Source organism: Rhinolophus sinicus, linkage group LG03 (assembly GCF_036562045.2).
Source record: "Rhinolophus sinicus isolate RSC01 linkage group LG03, ASM3656204v1, whole genome shotgun sequence".
Classification (NCBI taxonomy): domain Eukaryota; kingdom Metazoa; phylum Chordata; class Mammalia; order Chiroptera; family Rhinolophidae; genus Rhinolophus; species Rhinolophus sinicus.
Genome location: NC_133753.1, coordinates 25221306 through 25248725, shown reverse-complemented (window position 1 = coordinate 25248725; position 27420 = coordinate 25221306). Strand labels below are relative to the sequence as shown.

General features: G+C 40.2%; 2 protein-coding genes and 1 pseudogene across 4 annotated transcripts in view; 2 read left to right on the top strand and 1 right to left on the bottom strand.

The window, feature by feature from the left end:
• Nucleotides 1–17072, bottom strand: part of ZFYVE1 (zinc finger FYVE-type containing 1) — a 49779-nt gene extending 32707 nt beyond the window's left edge. Inside the window, exons 1-2 of one of the 3 annotated variants that reach the window (XM_019733362.2) lie at nt 16837–17072; nt 14618–15548 (exon numbers count right to left, since the gene is read on the bottom strand). In XM_019733362.2, the coding sequence (XP_019588921.1) occupies nt 14618–15130 (513 nt within the window). In that variant the 5' untranslated portion in view covers nt 15131–15548; nt 16837–17072. Of the gene's footprint in view, nt 1–247; nt 375–14617; nt 15549–16836 lie in introns of those variants that run through there. The other 2 variants (XM_074327255.1, XM_019733363.2) reach the window with 2 other exon arrangements.
• A 2814-nt stretch (nt 17073–19886) lies between these two features.
• On the top strand, nt 19887–21520 carry LOC141570531 (large ribosomal subunit protein uL23 pseudogene; annotated as a pseudogene).
• An 8-nt stretch (nt 21521–21528) lies between these two features.
• On the top strand, nt 21529–21993 carry ATP5IF1 (ATP synthase inhibitory factor subunit 1). Its single transcript, XM_019733364.2, has one exon. The coding sequence runs from the start codon at nt 21544–21546 to the stop codon at nt 21868–21870; it is 327 nt and encodes a 108-aa protein (XP_019588923.2). The 5' UTR covers nt 21529–21543; the 3' UTR covers nt 21871–21993.
• The last annotated feature ends 5427 nt before the right edge of the window (nt 21994–27420 follow it).

Here is a 27420-nt window from a genome sequence, read left to right as displayed (position 1 = left end):
CAGGGGCTCTCCCAAGGAGCTTCCAGAGGGGAGAGGCGGCTCCCCTTTTAAACGGTGTGGCCTATTATATTTGGCTGGCTATAAAAACAGACATAAGGTCTGGTGAGGGCTCTGAGACTTAGCAGTACAAGCACCAAGCTAGACAGAAGATAAGAGAGCCAGGGGTTCAAGTCCACGTCTACCTGGATCACACCAGGGGCAATTTACTCAACCCTTCTCTTGCTCAAAGTCTCCATTCTCAACTCACCATCTCTGTTAACATTTTCCCATTCGTCCCGTCCCGGTTCTGAACTTCCCAACTAGAATGTACTCCATGCTGGCAAGGGGTATGGTCTGTGTTGTTCACCACTGCAGCCTTAGCACAGGGCCTGACACATTATTGGAAATCAATACATATTTGTGAAAATAAATAAAGACAGCACAGAAAGTCTAGATGCAATACTCTCTGCGGGAGGGAACAGTGTTGCATTACGGTTAAGGGTTCACCCAACCAGCCGCTACCACTCACTGACTTTCGAATAACCTTCAAGTTATTGGACTTCTCTGGGCCTCAGTTTCCTCACCTGCAAAATGAGGAGAACAGCACAATCTACTTCATAGGGTTGCTGTGAGGATTAAGCGGAGATGCCCACAAACACGGAGCACAGTGCAAACTGCAGTAAATGCTAGAGAAGGGCTGACTGACACCCTTACTGCTGCAATTGTCCTGCTTTGCCTCTAGGCCACTGTCATCACCACCACCACCTAATTTCATTCCATTATCCCAAGAAAAACCCTCCTGAGGGAAAGTTTCCAGTAAATGCCTCATGAAAGAATTAGGGATAAGGAGACAAGGAAGATGCTGAATACTTACCACTCCCTCTCTCAAAAGGATGTGTCTTTTCAATTTAGGAGGAAAAAAAAAGCTGTTCTAAGATCGTATAATACATATATTATGCATAAGAAAGCATTCAGTCTTCAAAAGAATGTGACATGATTCCAAGAATTATTACTACACCAGAGACTCACTAAGGTGCTCTTCTCAGTTTTTGCTGAAGATCTTAATCAATGACAGCCTTGTAAGGAGAGCTTTGATGTCAGACGTGCAGACTGACAGGGGTCTGATTTTTATTCAATATAGAATGTGACAGTGGAGCCCTGGTGAAATAACAACATAGTCTATAACTATTTAAAGGCAATTAACAATAGTAACCCCTCCAGTGATATCACTGTCCTCTGATCTACCATAACATCCTCTCTACACTGCTCTGACATCATCTGACACCTTATTTCTATGTATTTGTCTTCTGTTACCACAAGACTGTCCTCTCCCCAAGGGCAAACTCAGTGACTTCTTGCCATTTTGTATCTCCTTCAGTTGTCAGCACATAGTACGCACTCATTAAATGTCTGAATTAATGATTACATTTATTCTCATTAGTGTGTTCATTCATGCAACAAATATTATTTGAGTACCTACTATGTGCGAAACACTGTCTAGATGCTGACAAATAGAAGAGGCAAAAATAACTGCTCGATGAAAATGTTCTAAAATTGACTGTGGTGATGGATCACATATCTGTAAATATACTAAAAGCCATTGGACTATACACTTTGAGTGAATTGTATGGTATGTGAATTATATATCAATAAAGCTGTTCTTTGAAAAAGTAAAAGCAACATTAAAAAGGATTGAGATACTAGCGACTTTTACTGTAAAATTGACTACTTTTCTGTTGTTCTGTATTTTCAGTATTTTAACATACTGAGTCTGTTCTTTTTATAACTGGAAAATAATAAAGGGTGTATAATAAGCCAAAAAAAAAAAAAAAAATCACTGCCCCCGGGGATGGTCTGCTTAACAGGCACAGGGTTTTCTTTTGGGGTGATGAAACTATTTCAGAACCAGACAGAGGTGGTGAATGTACTAAATACCACTGTTCACCTTTAAGTGGTTAGTTTTATGTTATGCAAATTACACCTCAATGAAAAAATAACCACTGCTCTCATGGAGCCTACATTCTAATGGGGGAAAAAAAGACAAGAGTCAAACTATTAAAATATATGGTATATAAAATGTCTATCAACAAGTGAATGGATGAACAAATCTGGTATTATCCACACAATAGAATACTACTCAGTAACAAAAAGAAATGAAATCAGACATGCAGCAACATGAATGACCCTCAAAAACATTATGGTAAGTCAAAGAAGCCAGACACAAAACAGGACTGCATGATTCTACTCATATGAAACTCCAGGAAAGTCAAATAGTTGTAGAGAACAGATCAGTGATTGCTGGGGACTGACTTCCTCAAAGCACAAGGGAACCTTTTTGGGGGTTAGAAATGTTCTTTATCTTCATTGTGGTGGCAGTGGTGGTTACACATGTGTATACATACACACACGTGTCAAAACTCATAGAATTAACATACACTTAAAAATGTGTATGTTATCTGTAAATTATACCACGAAAGAGTTTTTTAAAATTACATGTTGTGCATAGATGGACCTAGAAGGTATTATGCTAAATGAAATAAGTTACACTAAGAAAGACAAACACCACATGATCTCACTTATACTGGGGGTGCCAAAAGAAATGTATGCAAGTAGACACTTTGGTCAACGTTGCTCAAGCAGTAGTTCGCCGTAATCAGAAGTGTCTGGATGCTGACGGTAACCACTTTCAACACCTGTTATAATTGCAGAAGTCAAATGTGACTTGTTTTCATCTTTTGTTATCAGTATATATTGAGTATGACAATTTTAATGGTTTCTTTCCTTCTTAAAATGTGCATACATTTTTTTGGCACCCTCCATATATGGAATCTAAAGAACAAAATAAACGAACAACCAACACAGAAAAAGACTCAAAGATACTGATAACAGTGCCCGGCCCGGTGGCTCAGGCGGTTAGAGCTCCATGCTCCTAACTCCGAAGGCTGCCAGTTCGATTCCCACATGGGCCAGTGGGCTCGCAACCACAAGGTTGCCAGTTCAATTCGAGTCCCACAACGGATGGTGGGCCCTGCCCCCTGCAACTAAGATTGAACATGGCACCTTGAGCTGAGCTGCTGCTGAGCTCCCGGATGGCTCAGTTGGTTGGAATGCGTCCTCTCAACCACAAGGTTGCTGGTTCAACTCCCGCAAGGGATGGTGGGCTGTGCCCCCTGCAACTAGAAAAACAGCAACTGGACCTGGAGCTGAGCTGCGCCCTCCACAACTAAGATTGAAAGGACAACAACTTGACTTGGAAAAAAGGCCTGGAAGTACACACTGTTCCCCAATAAACTCCTGTTCTCCTTTTTCAATAAAATCTTAAAAAAAAAAAAAAAAAAAAGATACTGATAACAAACTGATGGTTGCCAGAGGGGAGAGAGGTTGGGGAGCTGAGTGAAAAAAGTAAAGGGATTAAGAAATACAAATTTGTAGTTACAAAATAGTCACCAGGATGTAAAGTACAGCATAGTGAATATAGTCAATAATGTTGCAACAACTATGAATAGTGCTGGGTGGGTGCTGGACTAATGGAAGGGAGAGGGCGGGGAATCACTGCATAAGTTATATAAATGTCTTATCACTATGCTGTACACCTGAAATTACTATAAAAGAATACTGAATGTCAACTATAACTGAAAATAATACTTAAAAAATAAAAGTACATGTTGTGTTATGTCTTTTTTTTAATGTCATGTCAAATGGTGATAAATTGTGTGAAGAAAAATCAGGAGAGGGGACTAGGACTACAAGGTGGGGGTAGGGATTGCTCTTGTCAACATGGTGCTCAAGGAAGGCTGTACTTTAATGCCCAAACCTTTTAGGTCAATCCTTTTTTTTTAAAAGATTTTATTGGGGAAGGGGAACAGGACTTTATTGGGGAACAGTGTGTACTTCCAGGCCTTTTTTCCAAGTCAAGTTGTTGTCTTTTCGATCTTAGTTGTGGAAGGTGCCGTTCAGCTTCAAGTTGTTGTCCTTTCAGTCTTAGTTGTGGAGGGCGCAGATCAGCTCCAGGTCCAGTTGCCGTTGCTAGTTGCAGGGGGTGCAGCCCACCATCCCTTGTGGGAGTCGAACCGGCAACCATGTGGTTGAGAGGATGGGCTCCAACCAACTGAGCCATCCGGGAGCTCAGCTGCAGCTCAGCTCAAGGTGCCATGTTCAATCTTAGTTGCAGGGGGCAGAGCCCACCATCCCTTGTGGGACTCGAGGAATTGAACTGGCAACTTTGTGGTTGAGAGCCCACTGGCCCATGTGGGAATCGAACCATCCACCTTCGGAGTTAGGAGCATGGAGCTCTAACCACCTGAGCCACCAGGCCGGCCCCTAGGTCAATCCTTTAATGAAAAAAAAAAAAAAAAAAAAAAGGTGGCAAACTCAATTTTCTGTGGTAATGAAAGGAAGAGGGAACAGCCCTGTGGTTCAGGTAGTTGGAACGCCGTGCTCCTAAGGCTGAGGTCGCCTGTTCAATTCCCACATGGGCCAGTGAGCTGCGCCCTCTATAACTAAGATTATGAACAGCAGCTCTCCTGGAGCTGGGCTGCCGTGAGCAGCCGGAAGTCCGCGTGGGCTACCGTGTGCTGCCATGAGTGGCTGGCAGCCATCGTGAGCGGCCGGCAACTGGCGAGAGCTGCCGTGAGCTGCTGTGAGCAGCTGACCGATGACGGGCAACCGACTACCTCAGCCAGCGGGAGCACAAAGCTCCTAATACGAGCATGGGCCAGGGAGCTGTGTACTACACAACTAGACTGAGAAACAACGGCTTGAACCGGAGTGGGTGGGAGGCTGAGGAAGGGGGGGCAAAAAAAAGTAAGAGGTATGTCACGAACAATCCAAAACAATACATAGCCTAAAATCATTTATATTTAGTTCTAGAAAGAAACCTTCCTCCTGAAAGTGGCAGATTTTTCAGATTACCCAAACTACTAAGGCACGTAATTAACAATAAATATTCATGACTACCGTTTCCCCGAAAATAAGACCTACCCCAAAAATAAGCCCCAGTTAAGATCTCAGCCAGACGGACGCATTTAGTACATTATGACGATGTTCCAAAAGAAGATGACATGACTGTAATTGAATAAATGTAGATTGTTGTACATAAAAAAAAAGAAAAAGACATCCCCTGAAAATAAGCCCTAATGGAGCAAAAATTAATATAAGACCGGATCTTATTTTCGGGGAAACATGGTATTAATGAATGATTCATGTAAACTGAACTGAGCTCTTTGAAAGAAAATGAGCAATTGTGGAAAACAGTTTAACCATGTAGATGACATATTCACCAGGCAGAAGCAATTGGGCTGGAAAGTAGAGGAATTTCTAGAATACTCTATGACTGCTGAATTGCTCTTAACTTGAACCTGGGGTTTCTGTGAGTATATGCCAGAACCAGGCTCTGTCAACTCTTTTTAAGCATTCCACCATCTAGACTCAAATTCCCTGGGAAAGACAGCAATAATCCTGTCTCAAGTAGAAAGAAATCAGGAAGGGGGAAAAATTTTCCAGAAGCTACCAAAAAGTAGCATCATCCTCCTGTGAAGTCAAGCCAGAGGTTAGGTGCTTACATATGACTGGTATGCAAACTCTTCTGACCAAGAACTCCAGCCACTACCAAGGTAACCAACCACACAAACAGGTTAAACTGAGCCTCTTAATTGCTGGCCAAAAGTCAATGGAAAGAGAGGCAAAGTAAACAAAGGAAGCATCCACCCTTTCCTGCCTCCAAAAGTCCCTCTGTGTCCCTTCCCATAGGTCTGTCTGTCCAATTCTTCTTGCCTGGAACTTTCTACAATTTTGTTTTCTTTCCCTTCTTCAGAGTCTCATCCATTAGCTTTCCTCTGATTTTCCATCACCAATCAAATGTGCTCAATACACTTAGAAGTTCTAACCCCAAATAGAAATAATCAAACAGGAGCTCCTCCCAAAGCAAGTAAGGCTCCCCAGAAAAGTTCAGCCAGCCATCAGAAGCCTTCCACGCTACACACCTCCAGGATAAACTCAAGGGGGGTGCAGCCAGGAGATGTACCCACAGGGAAAACATATAAGGTCAACTTAATAAGAAGTCTTCCTGTAGTATCACCCACCCCTGGCTCAAAAAGCCAAATGTCGGCCCAATTCCAGAAGAATCAATCACTTCAAGGAAGTGACAGACCAGAAAAAATAGAATCACACAAACTGGAGGTAACTTGAAATAGTCCCTGAAAAGCTGACTCAGTGATTTCAATGGCTTACATGGGTCAAACTTTAAACAGCCCTATAATAAACAAATTAGCCTCCCAGGTTAAATGCCAGGAACCAGTGAAAACAGACCCAGGCTGAGAAAGCTCAGAAAATGGAGCAGAAACTGGAGGCACATAATAGGGGCTCTTTCATCTTTCTGATGGTCTGAGTCATCCTCAATCCTGCTTTCCCAGTAATCCATACAATGCCCTTCCCCCCACCATTATTACAAAACAAAAGGGGCTTTTACTTGGGTTTCTAGGAGTAAAAGGCAGCAGTGGTGGAGGCAGCCCTCTGTTACTCCTCCAATTATTGCTTATTATTTTGACAGAAAGCTCCTAAGCAGATCTATGGCTTTTTGTTACTTTTTTTAACATGGTACCTAAGAACCAATAGTAACTACATTCATGTTCTGACCAGAACTTGCCAAAGGGCTAACTAACCAGCCACAGCACCAAAATTAGTTTTGACATTATAAGAGTTTGGCCATTGGAAGAGAAAAATGGGGAACTTCCACAATTTAGAAGATTGTGATCCCCCGGCTCAGGACCTACTGACCAGAATTAAGTCCTGAGGGGTTTCTGGCAGCCTTTCTGAAACAGAGGGCCTGGAAACAGCAAGCCCTAGCAAGGTACCCTAGACCAGGAAGCAGAGGACGGGGCCAAGGGGTCACCAGCAGTAAGTCTAAGACAGAAGGGGCATGAAACGGGACGGACTAACACAGCCAGTTTGTGGTCAAGGATTCCCACCCAATCTGACAACATCCCTTGCTATTTTTCATCCCTGGATCCCATTAGAATAATGTCTCTTTTAGCCAATTAAAAAAAAAAAAAAAAGCCAAGTCCCAGTATTTTGAGCCACACTATTCTGGGACTGTAAACAAGTGAAGCAGCCAAGCAACGTGATGGATCTTCTTAAAGGAACGGACTCAAGACAAGACGTCCACCACTGACTTCGCTGAAGCAAGAACACGGAAGACTCATTGGCCTCCCATTTCACAGAGGGCCTAAGGCTGTCCATTTCTGAGTCAAGGAGCGCCTGCCCCAGTGGACACTTTCTCTGCTTCTCATTGACCACTCCAGGGCTTCCTTATCACCCTGCCACGTTCAGCACGAGGGGATTTAACTTCAGGAGTCTTTTGGCATGAAAATCTCCCTGGCTCTCAATGTCCCAGTCAGGGGTCAGTCAGCACGAAGGTGAAATTTCTTGTCAGTTTGCTGCTCTAGTCTCTTGGAAAGAGGACAGTTATGGGAAGTTCGCAGAAAAGAGACAAAGAGGAGAATGGGGTGATTAAGAAAAAAGGAAAAACTTGTATGGGGTTTAAACACATGTATATATAGAATGAAAAACAACTTAATTTTTTACTTTTTCTTTCTAATAAACATTCTGATAAGATGTCTGAATTACCCAACAGATAAGAAAATACTATCCTCTTCCTCCACTAAGAACCCTAATTATTAGAACTTTATTCTTTTAACCTTTGAGTTATTTGCTAAGGGGGCTGTCTCTAACATCAAGAAATTATGGTTGACAACTTGTCAGTGTGGATATCTATTTATTATGGGCTCTAAATAATGAATCTGTAAATTCTTGGGTTTCCCTCGTACAGTTCCACTGAGGCCTAGAAAAATCAATGAATACAACCCAGAAAGTCTAACCATTTCACTAGAGAGGTTACAAAATATGCCAAAAGAAAATATTGATTTCAGCTAGATTACTTCTGAGGAGTGAACAGAACCAAAAGGGAGAAAAAACTGGTGTACTGATTTAATGTTTTGTTCCTGATACATTTTCCCTTTCACTGGAATCCAGACCTCCTATTCGATCAAAACTTCATCTGTTAGATCAGTTTCTCAACCTCAACACTGCTGACATTTTGCACCAGGTAATTTTTTTGGTGGGGGACTGCCCTATGCAGTGTAAGATACTTGGCAGCACCCTGGCCTCTCTCTACCCACTAGCCAGTAGTACGTACCCTCCACCACCCCCCTCAAGCTGTGACAACAACCAAAGATACCTAGTCTAAACAATGCCAAGTGTCCCCTGGGGAAGGAAAATCACTCCAGGTTGAGAACCACTGTTACATAATAACAAATGAAACTAATGTAGCTCTTTATTTTGCAAATTAAATTCTTAAAGACTTTTAGTTTTATCAATTCAATAAAATCTGGGGGATTAAGTAGGAGGTGTTTGCACAAACCAATTGCCCAGGAGTCACCACTGAGTTCTCTCATTCCCTCACCCCTCCAACCCAATATATCAGTATTCCTGTTTTATATCCAAACTTTGCCCCAAATTCATCAGTCTTTCCATCTCACCACGTCAGTGATAACAGTAACTCTAAGCCACTTCCCACCTCCTAAGTGGTTTCACTGCTTTCCTTCTTGGCCCCCTACAGTCACCATAATCTAGTCTTCACACTGAAGTCAAGCAAGAACCAACCTCTTACAAAGTTCTATCAGATCATGTGATTTTCTAGCATAAAGCAGACTGGTGCTTCCCATTATATTAATACTTATAATCCACACTATTTCTACAGTCTACAAGGCCATAAGCCTTGTGATCTGGTTGGTACCTGCTTCCCCTCTGCACCTCTTTCCTTACCACTCTGCAACTCACTGGCTTTCTTTCTGTACTCAAACATGCCATCCCAGCTTTTTTGTTCCTGTTCCCCTCGGTCTGGAGGTCTATTTCCCCAGCTGGTATTAACCATCAGGTCTTTGCTTAAAAGTCGCCTCTACAATAAAACCTTCCCTGACCATCCTGCTATAGTGGCTTCCAAAGTATTCATCCTTAATAATGCTACATCTTAGCCATCTGAACCATCTTTTTATGCATTTTACATGTGTGAACTCTGCTTTCCCCCCTTAAATGGTAAGCTCCATAAGGGCATGGACCAAGTCTTATTAACCATGTATCCTGGAGCCGAGAAAAGTGCCCATCACAAAACATAGCTCAATAAATGTGATGAATTGATGAATGGCTTTGGCTAGCAGGCCACAAACAAGTTCCTGCTTCTGAGACCAAAAGTCAGTCTGTCCTCAAGTTTATCATTCTACTACACACACAAGTGACAATAAGGTAATGATAAAATTTTCACATCTAAAAGAGAACTTTTGTCCTTTTAGGTTTTCCAAAAGAAACTGAATACTCAAATCACAGGCAACAAATCTTAGGCCATAGAATTTGAGGAAACCACATATAAGAGTTAGAGCCTACAAGCTGCTAAAATCATCCTTATGTAATAAACCGAAAATGATCAAAACCTACAAATGCCAAGAAACATGAAAAGAAAAACAAAGCGGGGGGCCTAATTTACAGAATCTCCATTGCAGGGTAGCTGGATGGCTCAGTTGGTTAGAGCACAAGCTCTCACCAACAAGGTTGCCAGTTTGATTCCCACATGGGATGGTGGGCTGCGCCCCCTGCAACTAAAGATTGAAAACAGCGCCTGGACTTGGAGCTGAGCTGCGCCCTCCACAACTAGATTGAAGGACAATGACTTGGAGCTGATGGGCCCTGGAGAAACACATTGTTCCCCAATATTCCCCAGTAAAATTTAAAAAAAAAAAAAAAAGTGTCCATTGTTATGAAGAACTTCTTCGATGACAACAGTTTTACATTTATATAGAGCTATGTTTCATTTCATTTTCACAGCAGCCATGAGTAACTGGTGAGCTGATACTATTAACCATGATGAAGCTTAATTAGAAAGTTTAAATGACCTGGTCAGAGACAGGAGTGTCACAAGCACGGATCTTAGAGCCAGACACCTATGTTCAAATCCTGTGCCACTTACTATACCTTGATGTTGGCAAGTTACTTCATTTCTCCATGCCTCAGTGTCCTCATCTATACCGTGCTGAAGATGAAATGCTTGTATCCCCCTTCCAAATTCATTATGTTGAAATCTAACCCCCAACATGATGGGATTAGGAGGTGGGGCCTTTGGAAGGTGATCAGTTCTTTAAAATAGCGCTCTCATGAATGGGATTATAAGAGATCCAAGAGAGTTCCCTTCTGCCATGTGAGGACACAGTGAGAAGACAGCTGTCTATGAACCAGGCCCTCCCTCATCAGACACTGCATCTGCTGGTGCCAGGATCCTGAACTTCCAAGTTTCTAGAACTGTGAGAAATAAAGTTCTGTTGTTTAAAAACCACCCAATCTATGGTATTTTGTTAAAGCAGCCCAAACTAATTAAGACATACAACTTACTTCATAGGGTGTGGTAGGCTGAAACTGTGCCCCCCACCACCACCAAAAATGTCCACATCCTATCCCCAGAACCTGTGACTATGTCACTTTATATGGCAAAGAGACTTTGCAGATGTGATTGAATTAAGGACCTTGAGGTGAGATTATGCCAGATTATCCAGGTGGAGCCAGTGCAATCACAAGGAATTTCCTTAGGAGGGAGGCAAGAGGGCCAAGGACACAGAAGACGATGTGACAATAAAAGAGACAGGGGACCTGGAAGGTGTTATACTGCTGGCTTTGAAATTGGGTAATGGGGCCACAAACCAAAGAACGCACGAGGCCTCTAGAAGCTAGAAAAGGCAAGGAAACTAATTCTTCCCTAGAGCCTCCAAAAGGAACACAGCCCTATCCACTAATTTTTAGGACTTCCAATCTCCCAACTATGAGGAAAAAAAATTTGAGTTACTTTAAGCCACTAAATTTGTGGTAATTTGTTACAGCAGCAATAAGAAACTAATACACAGGTTATCAACGGGATTAAATGAGCTCACACTTATAAAATGTAAGAACAGTTCCTAGCACCACAGTGAGAGCTCTTTAAATGTTAGCTATTATGAGCCAAGACCAGAACCCAAGGGAGAATCACAGAAGTACTGCAGAGGCTAAGAAAATGAGGTTTAGAAACTGGGTAATATCTGTAACAACATGGATGGACCTGAAAGGTATTATGCTAAGTGAAATAAGTCAGACAGAGAAAGACAAATACCGTATGATCTCACTTACATGTGCAATCTAAAGAACAGAATAAATGAACAAACAAAACTGAAACAAACTTATACATGCTGGTAACAGAGCTGATGGCTCCTAGATAGGAAGGGGATTAGGGGCAGAGTGGAAAAGGTGAAGGGATTATGTACAAATTGGTAGTTACAAAATAGCGATGGGGATGTAAAGCATAGGGAATACAATCAATGATATAGTAATAACTATGTATGGTGCCAGGTGGGTGCTAGGCTAGTCAGAGGATCACTTCATAAATTAAATATCTAACCACTATGCTGTATACCTGAAACTAATATTAGTTAATAAAATAATATTGAATGTCAACTGTAATAGAAAAATTTAAAAAAGGGGGGGAGGAGTGAAGAGGAATAAGAGGTTCAAATTTCCAGGTATAAAACAAGTAAGTCATGGGGATGTAATGTACAGCACAGGGAATATAGTCAGTAATATTGTGATAGCAGGTACGGTGTCAAATGGTTGCTGGACATATGGTGATCACTTCTTCAGGTATATAAGTGTTGAATAACTATGGTATACACCTGGAACTAATATAATATTGTATGTTAGCTATATTTTAATAAAAAAACAGGAAAAAAGAAATTTGGTAATATCTAAATTTAAAATGCACGTTATCACTTGACAAAAAGATTCCATTTTAAATAGATTCACAGGCTATTTAATACATTCTTGTTTGTAATAACTCAAATACTCATTAACAGCCTAAATTTATTTTTAAAATTTCAAAAAAATACTAGGCAGTCTTTAAATAATGAGGTAGATAGACTTCAATGTGCTAATAATGGAAGTTCTATAAAATGTATCCTTTAGTGAAAAAAAGCCAAAGTGTATTAGGTTCCATTTTTGTTGAAAAATTAAAAGGATACATACATTCATAAGTACACATAAAAAATTTCTAGAAAGGCATGCCATCAACTGCTAATGATGATTGTTCTAAGAAAGAAGACTAAGGGTATGGAGTAAAATGGTATGCCCTTTTATATCATTTTAGTTGTTTTTACTTATCTATCATTCATTTATTTTTTTACTAGGTATATGTGTGACACCTATTTTTCAAAAACTAAAGTTGAGATGTGACATCTCCAATCAATCAACAAATATTTATGCACTGACATGTCTACCATTGTACCTGATACTGGGAATAAGACGTGGTCCTGTTGTTCAGGAGTTTACAATCTAGTTGAATTTATAATCTACATTCATTATCAGACAATCATCTAATTGTTTTGGACATTAGCATTAGAAAACGGAACCTTACATTTTCTCAAAGTATTTTTCTGCTTATGACTCTGTAAGAACGAATAACCACCTAAAATTCTATGTCCAATCATTAATCCCAACCAATGCCACTTGTGATTAATAAACTGTTATTTCCTGTAAAATGGTCAATGTTTATTAAGGGAGAAATCTTTACAAACAGCCCAATTATATACACATTACACACCACAAGGAAAAACATGGACAAATATCGTCACTGGATAGTTGGATTTGTCTTCTTCATTACATTTCCTTATATTTTCCTAATTCTCAAAGGAATATGTATCAATGCCACAAAAAGAAAAAAATACACATCCTCCTCCCCTTAACAAATATTTTTTGTGCCAACACAATATCCATGATTACTGGTTTATCCCAAATCTTCCTCTCATTTTATGAAAGTGACAGCAATTCGAAATACAACTTTCCAAAGGCTGACACTAAAGAGAGCTGGTGGCAGAACCAACAAGAATCATCCAAAACCAAGTGCTCCATTTATAAAATATTTAGTCCACACTGTCACCCAATTAGAGCATAATTCATAATGAACACATTATTGCTAAGAAGGGAGGCAGAAAGGGATCTGGGTCACTCTTTCATAACTATTAGTTCCTCTCAGCCAATAGTTCGCAAAGTATTTAGCCAACAATGGAAGTACAGGAGTGCCTCTTTATCCACGGTTTCATTTTCCACGGTTTCAGTTACCCACCATGGACCGTGGTCTGAAAATATTAAATGGAAAATTCCAGAAATAAACAATTCATCATTTTTAAACTGCACGCCGTTCTGAGTAGTGTGATGAAATCTTGCACCGTCCTGCTCCATGCTACCTGGAAGGTGAATCATCCCTTTGTCCAATATATCCATCTACACTCTATGCACAGTACACTATTTTGAGAAAGACCACATTTACATAATTGTTATTACAACACATTATTAAAATTGCTCTATTTTATTATTACTTCAGTACTATCCATAGTTTCAGACATCTACTAGGAGTCTTGCAACATACCCCTGGTGGATAAGGGGTGACTACTGCACATAGGAATCATGATGTATTTCCACAAGGCTATCCAAGTAGGAAAAAGACAGATGAAAAATGTGTAGTGGGTAACTGGAGAGTTTTTCAAATGTTAACTTGAATAGATTCTCCTCCAATCGGGAGACTTGAGGTGTCATCACTGCTAGGAGTCTGAGTCAATGTACCACAAATACTCCGTGGTACTGACAACAACAACAGACTGGGGTGGTGGACACAATGCGCCGGGCCCTATGATAAATCCTTCCCATTCCTATTCTCTTTGAATCCTCTCAGTTACTACTTTGAAGTAGAAGTGACACTGAGGCACAGAGCGTAACTTGTCAGCGGTTACATAGCCAGTGAGTGGTGCAGCCAGGGTATGAATTCAAGCAGCCTTCACTCCAAAGCACAAGCATTATACTACCTTCACTGGAAAGTATAAACATTATAGTACCCCTTCCCCAATCGCACCTAACTGTCACACACTACCTTCTCCCCACCTCGGAAGCAAATCCAACGTTCCCTAGTCCTTCTGTAATTCCAGGTTCCCTCACTGGCTTTTACTGATCAGAAATCTAGCCATGAAAAGAAGATGCCATTTGTAGAGAATACTATCCTTATCAAGTGCCACTTTTGAAAGACCTGCCTCTCTAAATTGAGACAGTTTATGACTTATTGCCTAAAATGCCCATGGGATCCACTTGTCAGTGTTTCTTTCCCTGCACACACACAATCCCTCATCACTCACATTTATTCACAACTTGCCAAGTGCTCATTTAGAAAACTGTTCTAAATCAGTTCTTCCTAATAACAATCTTATTAACAACAGCTACCATATACTGTGCATTTATTATGCAACAGGCTATACAAACACTATGCCATTTCATCCTCACAACAACCCAAAGAAGCAGGCAATGTTCCCAATTTATAGATGAGAAAACTAAGGCTCAGAGAGGTAAAGTAATTCAGCCCAAGATCACACAGCTGGTAACTAAATCTCACTCTTCACAATTCAAACTTTCAGGGGTCTTGCCTCTTAATGACTAAAATGTGAGGTCCTCCTGGACTTTCCTTTTGAGAACTACTTTCCAGCAACAGATCTGCTTCACTACCACACAAATCCCACTATACCCACATGCTTACCTGAATTTCTTCATTTTCATCTACTAGGAGGAAACTCACAACCTTCTCAGTCATCTTCTTCCTCTTGGTCTCCTCATCCATCTCTTCTTCCTCTAGCAATTCCTGGCCCTTAGTGACATGGTACACAGTAACGGGGTGTCTCCTTTTGTTACCCCCAGAATGAGTCCTCTTCTGGCACTCCAGGCACAAGTTGATTTTACAGGTCTGGCACCTCACAGCCGCCCTCTGCCTAACACCTGGAGAATGCCCGTTGGGGCCCTTGCAGGGGTCACAGTAAGGGATGTGGCCAGGTTTGAGTCTTATCCGCTCATGGTTTCGCAGGCGTTCCTGCCGATGGAGCTCCTCCTCGCAGCGGAGACACTGCAAGCTGCAGCACTCATCACACTCAAAGACAGCTTCATCAGTGCCACTGCACGCGTAACTTTCCTGGCACATCAGCCCCGGATTCAGGCCCTTCTCTGCTGAGGAAGTCTGGGCACTCATCCTCAGATTGGTAAGGAAATCACCCACCATATAACAGTCACTGAGCTTTCCCTGGGAGTGACAACAAAGGCTTTGAGTCTGAAGACTGCACTTAGAAATACCACAGGGCTCTGAACACCTTAAAGCAAGAAATAAAAAACCCTTCTGTGTCCTAGTAGAATTCTTCACACACTCATAAATGTTAGAATTTTTAATTTTCTGCCTCCAAAACTCCTGTATCAGCAGCAACGTTGATTTGGTTTGATGGTTTCATCCTCCATAAAGTGCAGGCAAATATGTGGTCAAAATTAACTTGAAAGGGTCTTTTATGGCTATCTGAGAGAGATCTGATGGGTTCACCGAGGTGGGCTCATCAGTTGGGCCTCTATCCCAAGGTTTTGGTAATGAAAGAGACTAGTCAGAAACTTTTCAATACAATCCAACCTCAAGTCAGTATTTCAGGGAACACCTAGAAATAGAGGAAGGAAAAGGATTTCACTCATCTAAAAACAGAAGTGTACTTTAAAAAAAAATACATTGATTAAATACAACACCAAAACTGAGAAATCTTGCTCCTGCTTACAAAACGTACACGGGCTCACTCTGATCCTAGCAATGTCTTCTCAAAATCATGGTCAAGGGTCCCTCTGAAAACAACCACTACCTCTAGGCCCAAGGGATTTTAAGAGATTTTGCTGCTTTATTTCCCAGACTGAAATTCTCTTCACTCGGTTATTGAATTCAGAATCAAAATCACTAAGCAAGCAGTACTTGCAGGGACAACATTCTGCACCCGACAATTGGGAGAGGTGTAAAAAGCTAAAGAAATGATAATAAACTTCAGCTCCATCAAAGTCCTGGAGTTGTTTCAGCTCTAGACAGATGCCTATTAAGGATTCTAAACCTGGAAACAAGAGTCACTATTTCATGCTTAAAAACAATAAAAAGCCATTATTGTACTTCCTTTTGTCCCTTCTCTAACTACGATAAAAAGGGGGCAACAGGAGACAGAATTCCTCCACTGTGGCCCACAGCAAAGCTAGACTTGCAGTGAGTTAAAACAATTTTTCTCTTTGTTGCTGAAAAATTAACTTAAAAATAACTTTTAAAAAAAAGAAAAAAGATAACTGGATCAGGAAGGGGGCTTTTGTCACTATTATATTCCTAACTCCTCTTAGCCCTGACCCCCTATTCTAACGCCCCAACGAAATGCAAAGCCCTTCTTTCAGCTATTCCCTACTCCTCCCCCACAGTAATCAATCTATCAATCTTATTTTTAGATAAACAAGGAAGGCGAACGGAGCAACTAGGAGACCTTATTTACATCCTAACCTCAGACGTGCCCAACCAGCTCCCACAACGGAAACAGAAATCAAAATTTGCCACAATTGAGAAAAATACAAAACCAGCCTTCAAAAGAACACCTCACCGCGTCAGGCCAAGCAAACAATCTGCCCACTCGGCCCCCCACCTCGATGCCTCTCTCCAGCCAGGGATTCCTCACCCTTCCTTCCTCCCGGGCAACACCACCACCACAACCAGAGGGTCGGGAGTCTAAGAACAAAGAAGGTTCCCCCAAAATCCACCCCCACGCTGGCAGAGGCCAGAGCCGAATCCATTGTTTATGCCACCCCACCCCCACCGCAGCCGCACCCGCCCCCCCTCCTCCCCGGGGCAGCCGGGGCTCCAGGACTATCGCTGGCCCAGCGCAGGGCCGTGCCCTTCCCTCCCCGCCCGCGGTGGCCCGGGGATCCCACCACGGAACAGCTCGGCCGCGGCAAGTGGCGTCGGGGGACCGCGGGGGGCCGGTGGGGGCGGGGGCTGATCCTCAGGGCACCCGCGGATCCATCCTCATCTCCATCTCCGCCCCCTCCTCCACGGCTGCCTCCCGAGCTTCCTCCTCGCCTGTTGTCAATTGGGATCAGCTGATCCGAGTGAACTTCTCCCAGATCCGACTAACAGGAAGGCGTGAGCGGTGCAGCGCCGGGAGGGAGGAGCGGGAGGGGGTGGAGCCCGACGCTAGCGAAGGGGAAGAAGGGCACGCACAGCTTCCTGGGAAATGTAGGTCTCCGAAGGCGCTTCCTCTCCCACATCCCGGAAGTAGAGGACCTGAATGACTACAACTCCCAGTACGAAAGAGGCTGCCTATACGAGGAGGCGGTGGAGACAAACCATCGAGCATTTCGGGACTTGGAGTTTTTGCATTGGCTTGTGGTTACCGCAGGTTTCAGCGCGTCGTTTTGGGTAGTGGAAGGAGAAGGAATGGCGCTAAATTAGAGATCGGATGTAATACGTAGTATAGGTCAGGTAAGTAAGTCCATTTCAAGTAACGCATATTACACACCATTCTTCAGAAATATGTAAAAACAGTCAGTCTCCAGTTCCCCAATTTCACCTTGTACAAACTAGGAAAAGATCAGAAAGAATTTTAAGTAGTCTTGTGTAAGTTTTGTTTTCCCTTTACATGCATTCGCCAAGCCACCATTAAATTTTTTTCTACCTTTTATTATTCTGACCTTTCCTTACATAGTTTCAGAACTTCTGAATTTTCAATCATCTTTAAGTTCGGGTATATTTTTAGGTAAGCTTGCAGGCTAAAGTGCAGGCTAATGGTTAACCATGTTATCTGGTTTTATGTAAAAGGTCATATATTTAGTGTTTTCACTTTTGAGGGTTTTGTTTCTTAGAACTCCGAAAGAAAGCCCGATGTAATGAAAAGAGCACTGATCTGAGATGCCAAAGACGAAGCTTGTTCTCAAAAGCTCTTGGTTAAGTCACTCAACCTCTCCGTGAAATGAAGAAATTGTAAATTGTAAATTATGAAGTCTCAGCCAATTCTAACGTTCTATGATTTTATCTTGATAATTGTTATCCCGCGAGAGAATGCTAAGGTTAAGTGACTTGCCAAAGTCACACAGCAAATTATTGACAGGTGGGACAAGAACCCATCTCCTGATTTAGTCACATACTCTTACCTTAAGTTTCCAGGGTCATAATTAGACCAATGGTAAAAAAACAAATTTACATAATAAAGAGAGAACCACTTATGAAGGTTGTATTGCTAAAAATTATGTTTTCAAGACTGGGCAGATAGCCAATCTTTAGACTAAATGAAAAAGATGACAGAATTTTTGTCCTATGCCACATCACAAACTAAGATATTAAAAACTAAGCTATTCATCAGTTTAAAACTTTAAAGTTTTAAAGGGGGAAAAGGAAAGGAGGGATTTTAGAAAGAAAGTTCACAGGTCTTCAGTTAGGCTGTTGAGACTGGCTAGCCTGCCATAAAATTTCCCTAGAGGGTTTTGTTCCTAAGACTACCACTATAATTTTTATAGCCCTAATAATTTGCTCTACGCCCCTAATTATAAAATGAAGATAGTAACATATCTTTGGAACAAAATGATATGTAATTCTTTTTAAAGCCAACACTGCCCATTCAAAGGTGTATGTTTTAAAGTTAAAATAAACCCTGAAATTGTGGAAAATGGTTGCCTCCACGGAGTGTAACGTGAAAAAGAAGACTTCATTTAAGCACATTTGTACTCTTGAAATTTTTGACTATGTAAGTGCAATATGTCAATACCATAATAATGAAAAAAAAACTAGTGTATTTTTATTTCTTTTAACAGATAATTGGAATTATTAGAGCTGTTTCTATAGGTTGTTTTTCCTCATTCTCATTTTAGTGTGCTTATTTTTTACTGAGTTGTATTTTCCTTGGAAAATGATTTCTGGGAGTTTTTTGAGGCCTAAGATAGAGGTTAATTCCTCTAAAGAGGATTTGCTTTGGCTTCTGCCAGGAGGGATCACTTTAAACTATATTCATTGTTTGGGTTTGTTTTTTTTTAACCACCAGGAAACGTGTATTTGGATTACAATATCCCTGGGATGGCTGTCTTATGGGTCCAGTTTACATATCCCTGGGAGGGCTGTTTTATGGATCCTATGCCCCCCTATAGCTCCCTGAAATCTACCCCTTTTAAGACAACTTTCTTTCCAGTCTGTTGGATGGGGGTGTCTTTACTTGCAATTCACACTTAACACCGAAACTGTAGCACTTTGAGATCCCAGTTTTAGACTTCCCCCTTCCACCAGGCTTTGTCTCCAGTTCCACTTGCCCCACTAGGCCTAGAAAAACCAAGCTTAAGTTGCAGACTAAGGTACATGCTCTAGGGTAAAACTGATGTCATTGCTTTACTTATTCTCTGGATCCTGCCTTCACCTAGTTTTTGGTCCGATTATTCCTTATCTTCTTGTCGACTCCAATATTTTACCAATATATTTCATGGTTTTCAGTTGGATGACCTGTTTGACATATTATCAGCCGTATTACAAAAAAAGGAACAGTCAATATTATTGTAAAAACTTTGTTATGGTGACAGATGGTTACTAGACTTATCGTGATCACATTATAAGATCTATAAATGTAGAATTACTATGTTGTACACCTGAACCTAACATAATATTATATGTCAACTATAATAAAAATTACCAAAAAAAAAAAAAAACATTATTGAAAAAAATTAAAGAAGAAGTAAATGGAAAGAAATCTGTGTTTTTGGATTGAAAGGCAAAATTGTTATGATTATAATACTCCCCAGATTGATCTACAGATTTAATTAATATTCTATCAAAACTTTAACCGCTTTTGTGAGTGTGTGTGTACAGAAATAGACAGCTGATCTTAATATTTATGTGGAATTCCAAGGGATCCTGAGTAGCAATATTGAAACAATCTTGTAAAGAACAAAGTTGAAAGACTGATACTTCCTGATTTCAAAACATATTACGGTTTTTGTTTTTCATGAAGATGGCGCCAAAAGCGAAGAAGGAAGCCCCTGCCCTTCCCAAATCCAAAGCCAAACCAAAGGCTTTGAAGGCAAAGAAAGCAGTGCTGAAAGGAATCCACAGCCTCACACAAAAGAGGAGATCCGCACATCACCCACCTTCCAAAGGCCCAAGACACTGCGGCTCCGAAGGCAGCCTAAATATCCTCGGAAGCACCCCCCAGGAGAAACAAGCTTGACCACGGTGCCATCACCAAGTTCCCCGTAACTACAGAGTCAGCCATGAAGAAGACGGAAGACAACAATACACTGGTGTTCATTGTGGATGTCAAGGCCAACAAGCCTCAGATCAAACAGGCTGTGAAGAAGCTCTATGACATTAACGTGGCCAAGGTCAACACCCTGATCAGGCCTGATGGAGAGAAGAAGGCATATGTTCGACTGGCTCCTGACTATGATGCTTTTGATGTTGCCAACAAAATTGGGATTATCTAAACTGAGTCCAGCTGGCTAATTCTAAACATAAGAATTTTTCACTGTAAAAAAAACCAAAAACCTTATTTTTACAAAGCTATAGTGGTCAAAAGTAGTGTGATGCTGATGTGTGGATAGAAATATAGATCGATGGAATAGAATTGAGAGTCCATAATTAAACCTATCCACTTATAGTCATTTTTGACAAGGGTTCCTAAGACTGTTCAATGGAGGAAAGAATAGTCTTTTCAGCAACTGGTGCTGGGATAACTGGATATTCACCTGCAAAACAGTGAATTTGGACCCCTATTTTACAACATATACAAAAATTAACTCAAATGAATCCAAGACCAAAATGTAAGAGCTAAAACTATAAAACTTGTAGAAAAAATATAGGTATAAATCCTCATGACTGTGTGCTAAGGTCTGAATGTTTGTGTCCCCCCAAAAATCATATGTTTAAATCCTAACCCCAAAGGTGATGATATTAGTAGGTGGGGCCTTTGAGAGGCAATTGGGTAATGAGAGTAGAACCCTCATGAATGGGATCCCACAGAGCTCCCTAGCCCCTTCTACCATGTGAGGATACAATAAGTCTGCAACTTGGAAGAGGGCTTTCACCTGACCATGTTGGCTTTCTGACCTTGGACTGCCATCCTCCAGAACTGTGAGCAATAAATTTCTGCTGATTGTAAATTACCCAATCTGTGGTATTCTGTTATAACAGCCTGAACAGACTAAGACACCTTAGATTAGGTTAACAGTTTCTTAAATATGACACCAAAAGCACAAGCAAAGAAAAAATAGGTAAATTGGACCTCATCAAAATTAAAAACTTGTGCATCAAAGGACACTATGAAGAAAGTCAAAAGACAGCCCACAGAATGGAAAAAAATATTTGCAAATCATGTATCTGATAAGGGTCTAATATTCAGGATACATAAAGAACTCGTAAAACTTAGTATAAAAAGTCAAATAACTCAATTAAATGGTCAAAGGGTTTAAATAGGTATTTTCCAAAGAAGATATGCAAATGGCTAACAAGCATTATCAAAAGATGTTCAACATCATTAGTCATCAGACAATTGCAAATCAAAACACCAGTGAGCTAGCACTTCACACTCAGTAAGACAGGTATAATTAGAAAAAAAACAAAAACAAAAACAGAATAACAAACTGTGAGGTGCAGCATTGACAACCATGGCAGTCACGGCGTCGGCGGTGCTGATGCGGCTCCGTGTGTGGGGCGTGAGGGCTATGCGAGCCCGAAACTTCAACTCGGAAGGGTCAGGGAATGTCGGCTCCAGCGCGGGGTCGGTCCGGGAGGCTGGTGGGGCCTTCGGAAAAAGAGAGCAGGCCGAAGAGGAACGATACTTCAGAGCTCGGACTAAAGAACAACTGGCAGCTTTGAAGAAACACCATGAAGATGAGATCATTCATCATAAAAAGGAGATGGAACGTCTGCAGAAAGAAATTGAGCGGCACAAGCAGGCCATCAATAAGCTAAAGCAGAATCATGAGGATTAAGTGCACACAGTTCCCCATATAATGGCTACATATCATCGCCCACTTCAATGGAGACATAGTTCTGGTCTCATATCTAACTGTGCTGCCAACAAATTTTAATAAATTGTCATCGTGGAAAAAAAACACAGAATAACAAGTGTTTGCCATGATGTGGACAAATTGGAATACTCAAACTTTGCTGGTGGGAATGTAAAATGGTGTACCTGCTATGGAAAACAGTTTGGCATTTCCTTAAAAACTTAAACATAGAACCACCATGTGATCCTGCAATTTCACTCCCAGCAATATATCCAAGAGAATTGAAAATATATTATCAAACAAAAATGTGTATTCAAATGTACATGGTACCATTAGTCACAGTGCAAACAACCTCAATTTCTATTAACTGATGAATGGGTAAATAAAATGTGGCACATCCATACGACAGCATACGAAGTCTGACAATTAAGTTCGCAAACTCATCCTAGACGAAGTGCTACATACCTCATTGCTGAATATCACTACAGTCACCTTCGAAGTGCTCCCCTTAGGAAGCTATGCACCGATGCCAGCACCTAGTCTACCCTTCAAAGCAATTTTGGAACTCTTTCTGGACTGGCCATCATACCCTTGATGTCCTAAATATCATCAAAATGTCTTCCATTCAATATTTCCTTTATCTTCAGGTAAAGAAAGAAGTCACTGGGGCCAGATCAGGTGAGTAGGGAGGGTGTTCAACGCAGTTATTTGTTTACTGGCTAAAAACTTCCTCATAGACAGCGCTATGTCAGCTGGTGCATTGTCGTGATGCAAGAGCCGTAAACTGCTGGTGAAAAGTTCAGATCATTTTCGTCTTTTTCACGCAGGCTTTTCAGCACTTCCAAATAGTATACTTGGTTAACAAAGTTAGTACAAATTCATAATGAATAATCCCTCTGATATCAAAAAAGTTTCGGAACATCATACCAACAAGTTTGCAAACTTAATTGTCAGACCTTGTATTATTCAGCCATACATACGAGTGAAGTACTGTCACATGGTACAAAATGAATGAACCTTAAAAACATGCTAACTGGAAGAAGCCAGACACAAAAGGCCACATAGTCTATGATTAAGTTTATAGGAAGTGCCCAGAATAGGCAAATCCATAGAGACAGAAAACCAATCAGTGGTTGCCAGGGGTTGTGGGGAGTGACTTCTCAATGTGTACAGAGTTTCTATTAGGGCAACATTCTAGAATTAGTGGTGATTGTTGAATAATATTGTGAATGTACTAACAGCCACTGAATTGTACATTTAAAAGTGTTTTAAATTGTGAATTTCATGTAAATTTTGCTTCAAAAACGGGCAATAATAATGAGTGTAGTTTTGCTGATGTTGGGTTTGAAATGGCCAGAGAATATTCTAGGTAGGTAGCTGGCCAATAAGAGAAGGAACACAAGTGATCTAGGCCCAAGATATACATCTGGGAACAGATGTTGTTGAAGCCCTAAGAGTGGATGAGTCATCTGTGGAATCACTTAAGAGTAAGAGGAGAGGAAAACCTGCAGCAGGACCCTGAGGAAGACCAACATTTTAAGACATGAGCATAAGAAGAGTACACTCCTAAGGAGACTGAGAAGAAGTAGAGTGATAGGAGGAAGAGTGTGGGACACACAAGACAAAGAAAGAGGATTTGTCAAAGTGTAGTGGTCAGAAGTATTAAATGCTAGAGGAGTAAAATAAGGGCTGATAAATGTCCATTGGACTTAGCAAAAGGCAGACATAGTTTCAGCTTTTACAATGAGGTAGTTTTCTGTGTACAAATTTAACAAAAAAACCCAAGCCCTATTAGTGGTTGAAAGTTGAATAACTCTGATTCCATTTATGTAAAATTTTTAAAAGCAAAATAAAATCATACATTTCTGTAAGTATATATAGATGTGGTTGCATAATTTATTTTTAATTTAAAATGTGTGTAATGTTTGCTACATTGAAAATATATGTAATGCATATGTAAATGTATATGTAAATTATGAAGCATAATAATAAAATGAAAACCAGTAAACCCATCACTGAATTGATGAACTATAATATTACCAAAACCACTGAGGCTATCTATATGTTCTTTTCCAGTCTTATCACCTTTGCTCCCTCCATAAGAGAAATAGTAACTCCAACAGGCAATCACTAGCCTGTATTTTCAATTAAGTATTCCTTTGGTTTTTAAAAAACACAGTTTTATAATATATGTGTGCCTCTTTAAACAATAGATTATTACTTAAGCCAATTTTTTATTTTTATAATAATGATATCATATAATACATAGACTTCTGTCTAGCTTTTTTCACTCAACATCTTGTGTGTAACTAATTTGTTCCATTTTTATATAATGCTCATTATGTGACTTTTTGAAAATATCTATTCTTTTGTCAGAAGTTTGAGCAGTTTCGCGTATTGTTTTTTCCTTTATGAATAATGGTGCCATGAACATTCTTGAGCATGTGTCCTTGTGCATATACGCAAATTGTCTATATAAAATTAGGAGTGAAACTGCTGGATCATAGAGAAAGCACAGCCTTTATTTTTCTAGGTTATGCCAAAGTAGTTGTAGATTCCTGCCAACAATGCCTATGTGTTCCTATTATTCTATGTTGTTGTATTATCAGAGTTCTTAATTTTTACTAATGAAATGACTTTAGTGTGACATTTTACTATGGTATCAGCATTTCTACAATTACAGTGGAGAGGGGCATTTTTCATATTTTATTCATCATTTGTCCTCCCTCTCTAGTCCTGGTTAAAACATAGTTCAGAAAAATACTTCCTCCTGTTAGACTTTCCTAGATCCATAGACTAGACTAAGTACTGCTACCAATACTTTGCACATTTCGGTCATTAGATTTCAACAAACCCTCCATTTTTTAAGCTACTTGAGTAGCCCCTTCTTTACAGCCCAAGGCGTAGTCTTAACTCATCACTTCATATGGAAAATTGCCCCTTTTTGCACCCATTTCCTCTTCCGCTCAATATGATTACTTAGTTTTTGATAACTTTAGAGGGTCAAACACAAAAATACACCTATCTCCTATAATTACACAAATATTTTAATAATGCTAAGTGGCAGCAGTTTTAATTCACGTAAAGTTTGAATCTTGATGACAAAGTAGCCTAAACTAGAGCTCTAGAACAGAGATGCTGAGAAAAACTGATTGATACCTGGCTTTTTAAAGTTATTTTGCTATACTTTAAAGATATGCTGTGATTTTTTAAATCAAATATTAATTTTGTGACTATTATGTGTCTAGCTTGGGCATTTAAAGTTGAATAAACCATGGTCCTTTCCTTGGACCCTTCCTTGGAAGGAACTCAATGTCCAGGAGGGAGACTACGTGAGAAACAGATGATTATCATACAGTGGTATATGCCCTGAATGATGAAACAGGAACTAAAGCTACATGCCTGGGCCTCTGGGAGACTACATCTCCATCAGGATACCCCTGTAGCTCCAGCAGTTCCGATGACAGCTCCAGTGCCTTGATGAGAATTTGAATCATTTCCTTTTCCGAATCCAGGCCACAAAGGTACCTACTAATCTAGTGACTTTCTGTTTTTGACATGATTCACCTCCTCTGTCACCTATCACTGCATTTTTCTTTTGCTATCAATTAATTGGCTTTACTACCTAGTTTATCCACATATCCAGTTTAAATTCTTGAGAGTATCTGTTTGGTCCAGCTAAAAAATGTTTTTCTCACAGGTTACATGATATGCTGCTGCCCAATTGGGTCAAATGTGGCCATAGGAATAGGGTCCTAATGCATATAATATGGCCACCAATATCCAAATTAATTATTTATAGCCACTTTCCTCAGCAAGGGCCTGTGAGGAAAATCTTAGGAGGAGGATGACTGGCATTGCAAGCGAATGCTTGGCCTGTCTTCTACAAATATATATAAGTGTATCATTAGGATTGTTTCTGTTTAAGGGATAGAAAACTTAATTCTAACTGATTTAGGAAATGGAATTTATTGGCTTATATACTGAGAAGCCTAGAAGCATATCTGGTGCAGGAATGGCTGAGTCCATGTTCTCAAATGATATTGTCAAAAATATTTCACCTTCTCTTAGCTCTGCTTTCTTCTGTGATGGTTTTGTTTATTTATTTATTTATTTTTCAGTTACAGTTAACATTCAATATTATATTAGTTTTAGGTGTACAGCATAGTGATTAGACATGCAATTTATTCAGTGATTCCCGATTAGCCTTGTATCCACCTAGCAATATACATGTGATGGTTTTATTCTTATCCCCACTAGTTCCAAGCTTATCTCCCCCAATATTTAAATTAAGTGAAAAAGATAGCCTTTCCTGCTCCCATCTTTTTTCTTCTTCTTACCATTATTCCTGATAGAATAAACCAGCATTGTGTTTAGAGCCTGGTCTCAGTAACCAGACTGTCTGTTTGAGAGCCTGGTCTCAGTAACCAGACTGTCTCCATCACTTACTGCTTGTATAACCTTAGGCAAATTGTTTAATCTTTCCACGATTTACTTCACTTCTTCATCTGTGTAACAACAGTTCTTAGTAGGTGGGTTGCTCTGAGGATTAAAGTTGCTGATATTTGCAAGATGCTTAAAATAGTGCCTGGTACAATATAAAGGCTAAACCATTAGGCTTTGATTGGATTATAAATCTATCCCTGTGTCCTAAGGGGTCTGACCAGGGTTGGGACTTCCTAGTCAAACTACAAAAATCTGGACTAGTGGAAGGATGATTTAAGAAATGTGGAGTGCCCTTACCAAAGACGGGAATGGATGTTAAATCAACATAAACAGGAAAGTTTACTACAGGAAAGTTAGCAAAGTTGCTTGAGACAACTCTCTCCTTAAGGTTACATTTTTTACTAAACAAGGAATACATGAATTAGTGTACAGTATTTCTAACAATACAAAGGGATACAGAGTAACCTGAAAGGATTTCTTTGTTTACGCTTGCAGCAGTTAAAAACAAAAGGCACAAATTGCTTTTTTTTCATTTGCAAAAGGTAATTAGCATTTGTCTAGCACTTTAATGAATAAAATACTTTCCCATACATTAGTTAATTTAGTCCTTGCAGTAGTTCTGTGTAGTTAGGTATTATTAGCCCTCCTCAGTGGTAAGGAAACTTAGCAAGGACAAGGGACAATACTGATGGATGTAAATTTTACAGATGGTAGCAATGATATAGCCTTTCCCATTAGTCTCCCAATGCATTTTATAGTGTTGGTACTTAGCATATGTAATCATTTCTTTCATTCAACAAATATTTATTAAACTCTTACAATGCACTAGGCATTGTTCTAGGCACTGGGAATGAGCAACGTACAAACAATCTCTGTACCCCTTAAGGTTGCTTTCTGGTGGGGCAGACAGCATAAAATACAGTACAGCAGACGGTGATTCATGCTATAGGGTAAAATTAAATAGAAAACGCAGACAGGGAGTGTGTAGGTTGTTTCAATTTTATATACAGTGATCAGAATTTGTCAACTATTCAGTGTTGTTTGCAGCTCCACCAGGACAGTAATAAACTTGCACTCCTCTTTACC

Coding starts and splice junctions, on each gene's coding strand:
- ATP5IF1 (XM_019733364.2), top strand. CDS start 21,544: ATGGCAGTCACGGCGTCGGCGGTGCTGATGCGGCTCCGTGTGTGGGGC.